We start from the raw sequence: 16761 nt of genomic DNA, 5'->3' as shown, positions 1-16761 counted from the left end.
ACCCAGGCTGGAGTGCAATGGCGCGATCTCGGCTCACCACAACCTCCACCTCCTAGGTTCAGGCAATTCTCCTGCCTCAGCCTCCTGAGTAGCTGGGATTACAGGCACGCACCACCATGCCCAGCTAATTTTTTGTAGTTTTAGTAGAGACGGGGTTTCACTGTGTTGACCAGGATGGTCTCGATCTCTTGACCTCGTGATCCACCCGCCTCGGCCTCCCAAAGTGCTGGGATTACAGGCTTGAGCCACCGCGCCCGGCTATGGCTCCTCTTTAAACCCACTAATAGGCAAATAGTTTCAACTATCAAATAATTATAAATACCTCCTTTTAAATAAAAGGAGAATTAAGAGTTAAGAGGCTGGCTCTTTTAAAAAATCCTTCTCAACTAAAGTAATGTTGATGCTTGCCAATTTACTCTAAATCAAAAATTAAACATCGTTAATATTTGTGGATGTGCTACCATGTGACAATGACTGTTTTAAGCTCTGTATGTGAATTACCTCATTCCTTAAACAACCCTATGAGGTAAGTACTACTGTATTTCCATTCTACAGATAAAGAAACTGAAGCATACAGAGCCTAACTGGGGAGCCAAAATTCAAATCTACAGACCAGGGACTCCAGAACCGCCTGAGAATATCTTCAACAACATCTTCCAAAGAATAAAATCTTGCCGTTATCTACCAAAAATCCTCCATTTACGAGATTGTTTTGACGCACCTGTGAACAGCACCACTCCTCAGAGTGATTTTTTCTGTGACCATTTGTAGTATATGATCCCACTGATTCAAGGCTTTCCTGGGGATAAGGAGGCGAGAAGCTGGGTTCATCAGGTCTCCATTTGCAATCAAGCTGAAAAACAGGAGGCAAACCATTTGAAACAGTTACGCCTTGACAACTGCAACACAAATTCCCAACCAAAAGGAAAACCACCAAGCCATTTTAACCTGAAGTATAAAGGGTTTCAACTTACAAGATAGTGCAGGGCTCCTGAAGTGGTTTTCTAAAGCGAGCGGACACGTTAATCCTGCTATGGATTACTGGTTTTACCTTTAAAAGCAAAGGAAAAAAACGTCAATCACTAAGCTTATATTAGCTTTTTTTCCTGTGAGGAAAATCTACAGGTTTCTAAGGAACTGCCTCAGACTGGCTATGCCTTTGTTAAAACCTTGCTTTTTTCCCCATTTATAGAAACTCTGAGCTCACCCTTTAGCAATATTATAAGCCCTTAACAAAGCTCTCAAGAAAACAAAGAAAAATTTCCCTTAAGCCCTAGGCACACTGGCCATGATCTGTGCCCAAAACAAACAAACAAAAAAACAAAAATCGTGGACTATTACGAAAACATTAAGGCAATTTTTAAACAATGCTCTCTGAAAAACAACAATAATCCTATAACACCTTGAGCACCACAGTGAGATACATCTCACACCAGTCAGAAACAGATGCTGGAGAGGATGTGGAGACACAGCAACGCTTTTACACTGTTGGTGGGAGTGAAAATTAGTTCAACCATTGTGGAAGGCAGTGTGGTGATTTCTCAAGGATCTAGAACCAGAAATACCATTTGACCCAGCAATCCCATTACTGGGTATATACCCAAAAAATTATATATCATTCTACCATAAAGACACATGCACATGTATGTTTACTGCAGCGCTATTCACAATAGCGAAGACTTGGAACCAACCCAAATGCCCATCAATGATAGGCTGGATAAAGAAAATGTGGCACATATACACCATGGAATACCATGCAGCCATAAAAAAGGATGAGTTCATGTCCTTTGCAGGGACATGGATAAAGCTGGAAACCATCATCCTCAGCAAACTAACACAAGAAAAGAAAACCAAACACCGCATGTTCTCACTCATAAGTGGGAGTTGAACAATGAGAACACATGCACACAGGGAGGGGAACATCACACACCGGGGCCTGTCTGGGGGTGGGAGGGTAGTGGAGGGACAGCACTTGGAGAAATACCTAATGTAGATGACAGGTTGATGGGTGCAGCCAACCCCATGGCAGGCGTATAGCAATGTAACATACCTTCCCAATCTACACATGTATCCCAGAACTTAAAGTATAATTTTTTAAAAATCTTGAGCTCTGAAGTGCTGTACCTGCAGCTCAAGATACTGTGTTCCACCATCTTTCCTCTCCCATTCTCATGCACCTGCTTTCTGCTCCTTGGCCCCCACCAAGTGCCTGACCCTACCCTTTTCTCTTAAGACTGAGGCAAGCAACTTTTCCCAGGTTTCACTTCCTCCTCTATCCCCCACTGAATTCGATGCACTCACACCAGCATCCTCGATTCCTGCAGCCTTTGCAACAGGGTAGATCGATCTGATCACCTTTGCCTCTCTTTTTGCTTCCAGCGTCCCAGCGGCTGTTAGAGAGAACCACGAGGCCCCACGAGCAGCCTTCACCTGAGACCGGCTTTCGGCATCCAGACATGGGCTGATCCTCAGTACTGCTTGCTCAGCCAGCCCTCCACCCCTCCCAGATGGATTCTTTTTTCCATTTCCCACAGTGGAGAGTCCAAATTCTCACCTCTCACGCTAACCCCTCAAATCCCACTCCAGGCGCACACACTCTCCGCAGATCGTTTCATTCCAAATGTCAAGAACTAGAAGCCAGTAGGCATGAAGCCCCTCAACCTTCCTTCCCTCCACAACCCACCTCATCTGTATCCTCACCATTTTTCCTCGTCTGTCTCAGAAGAAAGAACTCCGTGCCTTAACGAAGCCAGCCCCCCACCCTTGGTTTTGTCCTCTGCTGTCTCTGTTTGTTCCATTCATTTCAGACTCTCCACCTCCACCTGGTGTCTTTAATTTCCCCTTGACCTTACGGCCCCTCTCAGGTACAGCTGCCATCTCTCTCCTAGTTATTCCTATTTCCACTTCCTCCCCCGTAGCCTCTCTTCAGGCTTCTGCTGTCTGGTGTCCACCTTTAACCCTGGAAGATAAATCCTGACTTTCAAGCATGGCCTGCAAGAACTCCCAGAAACAAGCACCGCTTACTTGGCGCCCTCATGTCCCAGCAATACTCCTTCCTTCCACACAGGCTCCTCGCCACGCACTGCAGTCGAACCAGCCAGCTCCCCTCCATCCCCGAAACAGCACCTGTATCCACTCCTTGCCTTTGCCCCATCTGCCCAATACGCCCTCCTCCTTTCTCCACCTGCTGGAATTGCATCTGCTCCGCAAGGCCCAGCTCAGTGATCACCGATCATTCCCTGCTCATTCTGCTTTCACTTTCTGTCTCAAGCTGCTACTGCTAAGATAGTATTGATTCTTGTACTTTGAGTTTTAGGTGATTTTGCCCCAGGATTTGAAAGGAAAACTTACAAGCAAAGAGCACTAATTTATAAGACTAGGTAATAGTTGTGCTATATTTCACGGCAAGCACTGTACTAAGTAATCTATATGCATTCTATATCTTTTAATCATCAAAACCATGTTCTGAAGTAGCATTACTATAGTTCCAACTCACAGGAAGTAACTGGAACTTGATTAATTAATTGGCCTAAAATCACAAACAATATATGGCAGAGTTTTAGTGAACCTGTACCTATGAGCCCCTAACTATCTGCTACACATTTCGCTAGTTATCTTAAAAATCAAATAGTAGCCCTAAATCATTTATGGGACTCCATTCTTGGTATAATTATGCCATCTCTGAGAGAAACAAATATGAGTAATTTTTCTGTGACTCTCCAGTACCTAAAACAGTGCGTGGCATTGCCTATGAATTGTACAATAAATGTTTGTTACAATTTAATACTCTAGGCTGGCTGCAGTTGCTCACGCCTGTAATCCCAGCACATTGGGGGAATGAGGCGGGCAGATCACCTAAGGTCAGGAATTTGGGACCAACCTGGCCAACATAGTGAAACCCCATGTCTATTAAAAATACAAAAGTTAGCTAGGCGTGGCGATGCATGTGTGTAGTCCCAGCTACTTGGGAGGCTGAGGCACGAGGATTGCTTGAACCCAGGAAGCAGAGGTTGCAGTGAGCCAAGATTGCACCGTTGCACTCCAGGCTGGGCAACAAACTGAGACTCTGTCTCAAAAGAAAAAGAAATGTTTAACAGGTAATGCATGCACCTGAACAAAATTCAAGTGGTTAAAAGGGGTGTACAGTAAAAATGAAGTGCCCTTCCCACTCCTGTGCCCTAATCACCAAGCTGCAACCAGAGTTAGAAATATTCCTTCAAAGATGGTCTATACACATGCATGCATGTTATCTTCTCTAGATAGCATGTACAAATAATTTTTAAATGCAATGATGTCCTGCTCTACCCATTCTTCAGCACGTTGCTTTTTTAATTTAACAATTTATCACAGAGATTGTTTCAAATTGGTACTTACGCGTGAGGGTTATATCATTCTTTTTCCTTTTCAGAGACAGGGTGTTGCTCTGTCACCCAGGCTAGAGTGCAGTGGTGCGATCATAGCCCACTGTAACCTCAAACTCCTGGGCTCAAGCATTCTACCTTAATGAATTATCTAGCAATGTACTAAGCACATACTTCATCCTCTTCGCAATCTGTGGCTCTCTAACCACACTCATTCTTGATGGTTTAAAATCTTGTTGGATTACTGAATTAAAGATGAAGGTGAATAACTTGAAAAAATCTTGTTTCATTGTCTAAAACGTGTTATTTGGCTTTAGAGCACAGATAGCTATAAAGAATATACTGAAATTCATGAAAATACATGATTGTTGAAACAATTATGTGATTTGACTCTCAGTATGTAAATTATTACTTGAATTCCATCAAACCATTTGTTTTAAACAATTATGGTTTTCCTCATTCAGCATGGCAAAAGTGTTCCCCAAATGTTCATGGTTAACCAGTTGAATTGAAAACTAATCTTAAAGTTATATTTCCTGGAGTTATTATAATTAAAATAACCAAATTATTGTTTTCAGATACAGTAAATATCTGAAAAACTACTCAAAGTGGTATACCTGAATTGTAAAAGAAAAAAAGTAAGATAACTGTATAAAACGCTTCATACTTTTTTAAAACAATACCAGTTTTTATATAAAAAGCATTTTTACCAGACATTTTAAATAATAAACCACATACATAAAAATTAAACCCAATCAAATGGGTATAAGGGGAACTTCTTCAGAGCCCCAATCAGGGATAAAGGGTTGGTCAATTGGGAGTACTCTGGGGACACGATGGCTTTAGATGATGTGGAACATAATGATAAATTAGAATTTTTAAATCAAATTTTCTTATAAGTGTATTTTCCCTACACTTCCCCTTGCACTTTGAAAATAAATGCTACCTCAGGCCAGGCACACTTTGGGAGGCCAAGGTGGGTGGATCACCTGAGGTCAGGAGTTCACAACCATTCATGGCCAACATGGTGAAACCCTGTCTCTACTAAAAATACAAAAATTAGCTGGGCGTGGTGGGCACCTGTAATCCCAGCTACTTGGAAGCTGAGGAATGTGAATCGCTCGAACCCGGGAGGTGGCGGTTGCAGTGAGGCAATATTGCACCACCGCACTCCAGCCTGCGCTATAAAAGTGAAACTGTCCCAGGAAAAAAGAAAAGAAAAGAAATGCTACTTCAAATATGTGGATAATATTAAGTATCAATATTATATTGATATAATATATGGAGGTGGACACTTAGAGACAGAGCATGAGGTATTCCCACTCAGACCCCCGTGTACCCAGGGATGGAGTTCACTGGTGAGCAAGCAGACGAGATTACTTGTGTAATCTGTGACTATGAAACCAATCAAATGGTAAGTTACCATTGCAAAATTCAAACTTTCACTTTGTACTTTGGCTTTGTCATTTGAAGAAGAAATCAACACCAAGTAAAAGCAGGACACACTGATGACTGACCTCTTGCTTTGATTCTGCACTGGGCTCAACATTGTCTTGAAAAACCAAGTTTATTTGGATATTGAGAAGTAGGTTAGCCTAGTGAATTAGAGAGAGGAGTCATTCTGGAACAGGCTGAAGAGGCTGACAAAACCCCACTTCTAACCCCTGAGTGGGGATTAGATAGAAGACGGATGGATGGATGGATGGATGGATGGATGGATGGATGGATGAACGGACAGGCAAAATGTTTCTTGGAAATATTTCCAAAGTCAAAGATGGCAAAAGTGACTTAACCATGCTTACCATGCTGGAATGGGATGAGCTAGGAAGGAGTCTTGTGCAGAATTTGGATACAAATTGCATGCTCTTTCCAATATATCACTCTGTCTCTGATATCTTATTTAAATTTATATTGTGTTTATGTCACAGAGGACCATATAAAAATAACATGCTTCATGTGAACCCAGTAAGTTTATGTAAGTAATTTAAGTCAACTTCACAAATTCCATAACAGTAGGTCAATATCACAACTGGGTCAACAGTCGAGTTAAAAGCTAGATGAATCTGTTTGCTATGAAAAATAAACTCAATGAAACCAAAATTGTTCTTTTAAAAATATATATTTGGGCTGGGCATGGTGGCTCACGCCTGTAATACCAGCACTTTAAGAGGCCGAGGCGAGCGGATCACCTGAGGTCATAAGTTCGAGACCAGTCCGGCCAACATGGTGAAACCCTGTCTTTAAAAAAAAAAAAAAAAAAAAATTAATAAAAATAATAATATATATTTGGAATAACATGATGAAGGTTGATAAACTGAATGATGAAGGTTGATAAACTGAGTAACTGACTAAAGGTCTGGAATTCTCAATTTTGACACTGATTGCCTAAGCCTTTTTACATGAACCAATTCAACACTTCACACCTCAATTTCTAGACAGCTAAAAGTAGGAATAATCCTGCTAAACTAGCCCAAAGGGAGGCTCCATGAACTAATTAATAAAATAGCAGTTTCACTCCTGGGGCTGTAAACTGAATGCTTCAGAGAATCCATCTGCCTCAAACCTCAGCACTCACCACATCTTGAAAACCTGGTCCAGAAACACCAAACTCAGTCTAAGGAGGAGAGGAAAGGATGCTGTTAAATGATACCATCACGAAAATCTAATGACCACTAACCTCTTAGAATAACTGATTATACAATTTAAAAGCGCAGTTTTCAATAACTTTTTAAAAATACATATCAGATTTTAGTGACTGTCCATCAGACAAACAAGCATTTAAAGAAAAATATGTAGTAAAGCTATTTATTTACAAAATATAAGCCAACCTACACAAAGAAGCTTCAACTCTATTTTCTTCATTATACGGATTTAAGGAAAAGTACGTTCTCAAAATGGCAATTTTAGAGGAAACTGTTACTACTTAACAAACAGCACACAGCATCAAAGAGAACAAAATCCTTTACAAAATATTGAATCAGTTTTCACCACTTTTTGATAAATGAGAAGGGCCAAGACTAGTAAAAGACACCAGAGTAGAAAACAATTTATCTAGGAGTCAATATACCAAATATATCCAAATTATAGATTGTTGTAAAAAAGATTTTTAAAGACTCGCCCATTTTTTTTCAATGTCACTATTTTTTTAATGGGAGAAAGACTGGCTAAGATGTCTGATGAGATCTGCTACATTTAGCGGGCCCTGTTTTTGAGGGGATGTGTCATAACTGACATTGCAAAGTGTCAACGTCACTTTTTTAGGATGCAAAGAAGTCTAGATGAACTAAATTCCAGAGAGGGATGAACCCTTTCTAAGGGAAAAGAAATCTTCAGCTGCTTTCATCCCCACGGGCACAAAAGGCAGCGGAGTAAATCTCCATGGACAGCCTGTGTTAGTCAGCATAACCAAGAAAACCCAGTTGCAGAGCAGGTCCACATCACCCACGAATTCTTCCCCATGGGGCCTTCATCAAGTGCACAGAAGTGTAACAAAAGCCAAGAACAGGGCAAAAGTGCAGAGAAAGGAATCCCATGGTGTGGAAAGCTGGGTAATAGAATCTCCAGCAGGGTAAATAGCTAACAGCTGGACTAATTGTAGAGACAGATTTCTAAATCTCACCAATATTAACTCCCAAGTCCTGTTGCACAGAAAGCAAGCCTTGATTTCACCCTCTAAGTGTTAGAAACTATTAATAAAGAAAATCTAACTAAAACTGAAGCCCAGTCTTTTCCCAGATCAACTATGGATTATACACCAAAATCAGCTCCTTTCCCTAGCAGCCCAAAAGAAGGGGACATGGTTTTTCCCGGGGATAAGTATCACCTACTTTAAATTTCTATAAGTTTTATACAAAATTTCATACAAAATGACTAGCACACGACAAAAACTACAAAACATATAAATAAAAAGGAAAACAGGATGACCCATTATCAAGAGAAAGTCAAACCCAGAGACGATCATGATACTGAAATTAGCAAATAAGGATTTTAATATATTATACAGATGCTAAAGAATTCAGTATAAAAGGTGGAAAAAGATAAAATATGAGAAATTTAAGCCCAAAAATTGAAACTCTAAAGAACCAAATGAAAATTCTACAACTAAAAAGAAGGGTATCTGTAATGAAGAATTCATTCCAAGCACTTTAGCAGATTAGACACAATAGAACATGCCCTGAGAAAATATCTTCCAAAAAGGAAGTTGAAACAAAGACCTTTTTTGAGACAGACAAAAGCCAAAAGCATTGAATGTTGCCAGACCCACGCTACCAAAAAATAGTCAAGGAAGTTCTTCAGACAAGGAAAATAATACAAGATAGAAACCTAGATCTGCACAGAATAACAGGACATCGAATGGAAATACGTGAGCAATTTTTAAAACTTAAAAAAAATTAATCCTAAAAGCTACTTCAAAGCAAAAATCATAATGATGATTTATGAGATTGGTAACATACATAACAGTTAAATAGTTAATAAGAACACAAAGGTATGAGTAAAGATAAATGGAATTATTCTGTCGTACAGTGCTTCATGAGCTGGCATAATATTATTTGAAGGCAGACTAAAAGAAGTTAAGGATGTATATTGTGAGCCTAGAGTAACTACTAAGAACAAAAGCCCTGAGAGGCATAGCTAAAAAGCCAAAAGAGAGATGAAATAATTGTGAAACTATTTGATGAATCTATTACTATCAAAGGCAGGAAAGAAGGAATAAAAAATATTAGATGGAACAAATAAACAAATAATAACATGATAAACTCAAATCTAATCATGCCAGTAATTCAGTAAATTGAAATGAACTAAAAACTCCAATTAAAGGACAGAGACAGGTGGACTAGATGAAAGAACAAGATCTCACTATATACTGTTTATAATAGAGACACTTAAATATAAAGACGTTAGTAGGCTAGGCATAGTGGCTCATGTCCATAATCCCAGTATTTTGGGAGGCTAAGATGGGAGGATTGCTTGAGTTCAGGAGTTCAGGACCGGCTTGGGCAACATTAGTGAGACCTTGTCTATTAAAAAAAAATACAACCTTTTTTTAAAGACAAAAACAAGATATGGGTAGATGAAAACTATGGAAAAATATTTACCAGATAAATGTTAATCAAGTAAATCCAGATGGTTTTGATCAATGCAAAATTATAAAAGAAACATAGTATCCATTTTCTTGATGAATTTTCATAGATTTATATTAAAGTGTTTTTTAAACAAATATACTTTTATAGTTGGATATATCTTACAGAACATTGTATCCTATATAATACCTGACATGCTAAAATATCTTTTTCTAGCGTTGTGCTCTTTTGGATGTAAGAAAATTGAGCTCCGAAAAATTAAGCTCCAGAAAATTAAGTAACCATTGTTAATCTAAAATAGTACAGCTCCCAAGTATTTGGGGTATATAATCTTCTGTGGTATTGAAGAAAAACAGTACCGGAATGCGTAACTGGATAGTTCGTCTCAATTCAGCAATATGTTGTCTCTGAACCCCATCCTTCTGTGACCATTCTAAGTTTCCTATACCAAGTCCTCCTCCTCTGCACACATTAAATGTTGGTATTTACTCCCACAGAGTTCCATGTCTGTGTTCCCTGCTTTTAACCCAAACACTCCCTTGGTCAAATTTATCACATGCCATGTTGTGGATGACCAACGACATTTTGCCAGTGACAACCAAATCCCTATCTCTAGTCCAGATTTTTCTCCTGACAGCAAATCTGTATGCCCAGCTGGATATGTCTAATGCTTTTCATTAAAACTAAGATTTTTAAAAGTCTGTCTGTACCTAAACCATCATCAATTCAGCAGAGTCACTAAAGCATAAAAAATTTGTTTTGCATTATTCAATTTTCATAAATCACCTGCATTTTTTTTCTCAAAGCAGTTGCAAGAAAATGTTACCACAGGACACATCATTATCAATGATGAAGTCCTAGAGCTCTCGCCTGTCAAAATTACTTTCTCTGTGTCCTTCTTACCTGCCCTCACAGCCCAAGGCCAGGTCCTCACAAATCCTCCAGGAACTATACCCAGCATGGTCTAACCAGGATTCCTGCCTCTAGCATCTTTGAGGATTCCTGCCTCTCATCCAACTCTGTATGAATTCGTCTTCCTGAAGCACAGACCCAAACATGTGACACCTATGCAAACACCTATAAAAGCTGCCACTGGCTTCAGATGATGTGCTCGTGCGTTGGACTTGATTATTTGAGATCACATTTGAGCTGACTGCATCCCACCACACTGTGACCTTATTTCTCTCTTTTACCACACTCAGCATTCACTCGGCTGGATAATTTCTCTCCTCTAGAATGCAAATCACTTTGTCTGAACTTTCCATTCAATTCTTTTTATAAATTTAGCATATTCCCCAATGGCATCAATATTTATGTAGACTGTATATTTATTTGTTTTCTTAGTAAACAGCCTTATCTATAACCCAAAAACTTAATCTTGGTGCTCTGAATACAGAATATAGTCAGTACATACTTTAATTAAACAACAATTAGGACACCAATTTTTGAGCATCTATTATGCTCAGAACTGCCTCAAATACTCTCCATATACTACTTTGACTTTTCACGATATCACTCTAAATAAATTCACATAATAAATTCATAATAAATTCACAGTTCAGAATTTACAAAAGATTTTCATTTATATTCACATTTCTTCCTCAAAGTAACTTTATGTGGTTATCGTTACTCTAACTGTATGGATGGGAAAAGATGAGCCTCCCCATCTCTCAAGGTTACGCAGTAAGGAAAGAAGCAGTCACATGAATCCACTTCTGACTTCCAAGCCACAGTCCTTCCTACTGCTAATACTGCTCAAGACAGAAACTAGCCACCAGCAGAAATAACAGACACATATTTGTGCTCATTTAAACAACACGTTTCTTGAATGATAAGTAACTGAATACATATGCAATATTGCATATATTTGACATATATTTTGTCAGGCCTCCATGTGCAAGGCCGGACCCAGAAAGTCTAAAGACCTGCCTGCCTCAGCTCATCACCCTCTACCACTCCCCACACCCCTCCATCCCTCCACCCCCTCCACCACCCAGCACCCAGCACCCCTCACCCCTGCATTTGCCCTTATCCCTGATTGCCCTGTGGAGCTTCCCCAGAAATAAGCTTCCCCTCACCCCACCCTGCCATCCTGTTATTACCATAATGTGAATACTCCTCATCCCACCCTACCACCTTTACTCTTATCCCACCTGCCATTGTAACTGAGCTTATGGTAATGTATACTCCTTGCCCCTACCCCACCACTGTAACTGACCTTACTCTCTGTAACTTTCCACTGCCCACGTCAAACCTATAAAACCAACTCCTATCCCACTGCCCTTTGCTAATGCCCTTTTCAGCCTAGCCCAACTGCACCCGGGTGAATAAACAGCCATGTTGCTCACACAAAGCCTGTTTGGGAGTCTCTTCATTCAAAGCGCACGTTTTTAACATATTTATTTATATAAATTGGCATATCTAGGCCACCCTAATTCAGTGGTCCCAATATGTTCTCAAGTCACTCAAGTCTCTCTCCCCCTGGCTACTGTCAACTATTCTTCACATGAGGCTGACAGTACAATTTATGTACAACCTCAGTGGAATGAAAAATAAAATCTGTTAACCCCAGAAACTTCTAGACATTCCAGACTCCAGCCATGGTGGCAAAATCAGGCCAGCCATGGAAATATTTTGGAAAGAATCTCTTTACTGGCATTGTTATATAATAATAATTTTTCTTAATTCCAACTGCACTAACCAGTGAGAACCTAGTTAGAGAAGATGTCTTTAATTATAATGAACAAGCTGTCTGGAACATTCCCAGAAGGGTCCAATTAGTTTTGATGAGCTGATGAAACCATTCATCTCTACCTGGGTCCTCCCTACTGGTCCCCAGTTGCTGTACCCAGGACATGGGCTGATTCCCAAAGGAAAGGTTAGTGCTCATCTGTCAAGTGTGGATTATCATTCCTTATTCAGATGGTTATTTTCCTCCCAATAATGGATAACATAGCAGCACTGGTTTGCCTATGTTGCCTTTTGTACTATGATCTAAATGAATGCTTCCATTCACTGACACAGGAAAAAAATGCAAATCAAATTAGCATACAGCTGATATGCTATTCAAAAAGAAATTAAAATATTTCTCTTTTAGCCTAAAAGTGACCCAAAAGATAAGATACCTATCATAAGTAATACCTTCTTTGGAAAAATCTTTGGTGTAAGTATATATTTAAATAATTGTTTACATTGCTAAGTCTTAGCAAATTTTGATTCTTCAAATCAGCTTTCTTATATACCACAAATTTCCAAGCTATTGAAATTCCAGTTTGATTTTCTCTTTATTGTTTTCTGTGGAATAAATCTCCACAGAAATATTTCCACAGATAATCCTAACAGAAGCTGAATACATAATGTGAAGCCTTAAGTGTACCAACTTATTCTAAACTTAATTATTTGCAAAGGGCACTTTATCTTACAAGAAAATAAATAGTACTTGAATACTTGTTAAAGTATTCAAAAGTAAATGCTCATGGGTTTCCCTAATGCTATGCTTAAAAGAATAATATGACCCCCATAAAGTTAAAGAATAACCAATTAACTCAAGAGAATTCTCAGAAGTTACAGGAACTGCCACTAACCAAGCAGTGGGAAAAAAATTAAAGTATTTGGGGATTGTTGGTCTTTTCTTTTGTATTCTTTCTTAACCTACTACACCATACTTAGATTTCACCAGTGTCAATTTTTGTTTTATTTTCCCAAATGGGATTTTGCTACCAAGCGTATCTAGGCAGTGGAATGTAAATTTTCCACTAGGAATGCAGAGCGGCTGACGGTGTGTACATAACAATGCAAGGTGAAAGTGAGCAATGCTGAGTATGCCGCAGGCAGCCCAGGAGGTGGGTGGAGCTTCCACCTGCAAGGAAATAAGTCACCTAGTCCCAGGATCCCCACTGGAGAATGTGCCAACTGTACATAATCTACATTCAGTCCTTCAGAAATACTAAGAAAGCTGTGAACGCACCAACAGATGGCAAGAAAAGGGAAGCTAACGTTTTTGGCAGATTTTAGTTTTCACCCACAATGTGCTGGCTTTGTGATCTTTTCAGAGGATTCAGCAGAGGAGGGCAGATGGGGTCTCCACTCACACTGAGCTGACAAGGAAGACAGACAGTAAGGGGTAAAGGAAAGAATCAGGTGGCACAGCTTATTCAGCAGCACTGGCCTGGGAGGTAACTCCTCCCCCAAAAGCGCGACTCCTCACCGAGTTTCCGGAGGCATCATTTCGCCAACCTGGTGACTTCTCTACGCGGCTACAGGACGAAGACACTGCATTTCAGCAGTCTCTCCAAGTTCTCACATTCTCCAAAAATACTAAAATGTCATTAAAATCTAAGTTATTTTGAACAAAAATAGAGCTTTTACAATTAAACTATTAAAAATATGAGCCAGGCATGGTGGCTCATGCCTGTAATCCCAGCACTTTGGTAGGCCAAGGCAGAAGACTCACTTGAGGCCCAGAGTTTGGGATCAGTCTGGGCAACATAGTGAGACTTTGCTTCTAAAAAGATTTCAAATGACCTAGGTGTGGTGACACATGCTTGTAATCCCAGCTACTCAGGAGGCTGAGGTGGAAGGATTGCCTGAGTCTAGGCGTTCAAGGTTGAAATGAGCTGTGATCATGCTACTGTATACATTCCGGCCTGGGCAACAGAGTAAGGCCTTGTCTCAAAAAAAAAAAAAAAAAAAAAAAAAAAAATGCTAAGGCAATAGGAATCTCTAGAATGAAACAAATCATCATTATGTATATCAATGGAATCCAATATTGAAATCTTTTTATAACTGTTTATAAAATTAACATTTACTAGTCAGCTAGGTTTTTAATAAAATAATCCATAAACTTCAGTTTCAATTCCTTACTAGATGCCACATTTCACAAGGCAAATGTGATAGTAATTAAATTTGAATAAGTGTCAGTGTTGGAAAAAAAGTCCTGAAGATCAGAAACACTTCCTAACATGGTCATAACTGTTTGGCATGCGACCAATGCTGCTGCTAACTCACGTTGTTCTAAGTGGTTTCAGGGCAGATAAATGAGTCCTGTCCTTAACCGAAACTGATATACTAGTTCTAAGTGCTTGATATTGATCTATGCTTCTTTTTCTTCAAAAGAAATACATCGTCTGGGCGCAGTGGCTCACGTCTGTAATCCCAACACTCTGGGAGGCCGAGGCGGGTGGATCACCTGAGGTCAGAGTTTCAGACTAGCCTTGCCAACATGGTGAAACACTGTCTCTACTAAAAACACAAAAATTAGCCAGGATGGTGGCGCAAGCCTATAATCCCAGCTACTAAGGAGGCTGAGGCAGAAGGATCGCTTGAACCTGGGAGACAGAGATTGCAGTGAGCTGAGGTCACACCACTGCACTCCACATTCCAGCCTGGGCAACAGAGCGAGACTCCGTCTCAAAAAAAAAAAAAAAAAAAAGAAATATATTTTCCTGGAATAGGACTAAAAGCTAAATTTAGGAATCTGATTAATTGATCTATTAATCTGAATACTTAATCAATTTAATTAATCTCAGATTAATCCAGCCTCAGCAGTTCATATTCATTTTTCCCATTGTTATATGATAGCTATATCTCTCTGATAGATATACTAGTAAAATACATTTTCATTTCCAGAAACACACTTTAAGGCCAATGTTCCTGGATGGAAAATTATATTGATCTATGCTGGTTTTTGTTTTTTTCTTTTTTTTCATATAACTAACCCATAAATAGTCCCAGATAATGCATGTTTCTGTAACTCTTTAGCAAAGCACCTGCGCCTTAAGGAACCTCCTAGAATCAAGTCTTCCACACCAACCACCAGCCTTTACTGCAGTGGTTGAGGACATTCGAAGAACCCCAATGCAGAGAAGAAAGCCTTTCATACATGACACTTCCCTTCCAAAGGAAGAGAAAGGCCCTAAGATGCACCCCACATTCTGAAATCTGAAGCTGTCTATAGTAAATCCTCTATGTACCTCATAGTTTATTTCCTGTCCACAGAGAGGGCTCATTCATTCAATGACATCTAACGGTTATCTACTGTGTGATGTGATGGGCACTGGACTAAGTGTTGATTATTAATTGATAAATAAAATAGTCAAGACCCCTGCCTTCACAAAGCTCACAAAATAATACACAGGGTTAGTGATACACAAAAAAATAAGAAATCGAAACCAAAAAATACATAATCACAAATTATGAAAAGTGCTCCGAAGAAAATTAGCTAGTCATGGGATAAGACAGAGATGTCCAAAACCTCTAGAGAAAGAAAACTGGGCATGCCTTGGAGCGGAAAGGAGCCGGGATAGCTGGAGCGCAGTAGGTAAGAGGCGAGGACAGGCTGGCAGACACAGTGCAGGGCCTCCTACCGCAAGGAAAGAAGGCTGGGTTTCAGCCGAGGCAGAAGTAGACTCCACCACAGGGTTTTACAACATCACTCCAACTGCCACATGGAGAAGAGACTGCACAGAGCAAGACTGGAAGCAAGGTGACCAAAAAGGAGGCTGGTGAGTTACCCAAGTCAGAGACGGTGGTAGCTTTTCCTAGGGAGTGACTGAGGAAAAAAGAAAAGTCGGTAAAGCCTAGATATATGTTGGCAGCAGAAGCTGGAACTTGCTGACAGAAGTTTGTAGCCAGTAAAGAGAAGGAGACCGGGGGCAGTCAGGTGGACAGTGACGCTGTCTAGTGCAACAGAGAAGAGCATTTGCACTGGCCGTGGGCCCAGAGTTCAGTCTTGGACATTATATCTGAGACGCCTGTGAGACCTCCAGACAGAGTTGCCATTCATGCAGGCAGGCTGGCGCTCGATGAAGTCAGGGCTGGCAATACAAGTGTGGGAGTGATCAGCATATTGATCATATTTAAAATCATGAAAATGAAAGCGCTCAGCAAGAAAGGGAGCAGAAAGCAAAGAAACTAGTTCTGGATCAAGCTTTGGGGTTGGGTAATGGAGGAGAAAAAAATTCCAGAGGACTCAGGAGAAAAGTGGACAGGGAGGTAGGAGGTGCAATGGTAAGCGGTAAACCAAGAGAGTGCAATGCTTCAGAAGCTGAGAGAGAAGGGTCAGCCGCGTGGACTGCCACTACGGGAAGTATTACGATAAACGAGCAAGAAGCAAACGCCTAAATACTGCCAAATTCACAGTGCTTTAAGGAAATCTAAAGTTTTACGTATTCTTCAGGTTATTCAAAAAATTTGTCCGATACTAAGAAATTTGAGGTAAAACTGCCTTACTGATAACATTTTAAATTAATATAATTACTCTGTGGAATTACATATTCCGAGGCATAAAATGTGTTACATCCTTTGACACTGAATTTCTC

General features: G+C 40.0%; 1 protein-coding gene across 1 annotated transcript in view; it reads right to left on the bottom strand.

Annotated features, from left to right (window-relative positions):
- The window catches only part of DCDC2 (doublecortin domain containing 2), a 197889-nt gene that overhangs the window by 139541 nt on the left and 41587 nt on the right, over positions 1-16761 (bottom strand). Inside the window, exons 3-4 of the mRNA XM_032247628.1 lie at positions 975-1051; positions 722-853 (exon numbers count right to left, since the gene is read on the bottom strand). Coding sequence (XP_032103519.1) covers positions 722-853; positions 975-1051 — 209 coding nt within the window. The remainder of the gene's footprint in view (positions 1-721; positions 854-974; positions 1052-16761) is intronic.

Source organism: Sapajus apella, unplaced genomic scaffold, assembly GCF_009761245.1.
Source record: "Sapajus apella isolate SASKATOON/1434 unplaced genomic scaffold, GSC_monkey_1.0 scaffold63, whole genome shotgun sequence".
NCBI lineage: Eukaryota > Metazoa > Chordata > Mammalia > Primates > Cebidae > Sapajus > Sapajus apella.
Note: the sequence above shows the minus strand (reverse complement) of the source record. Positions and strands in the feature narration are given on the sequence as shown.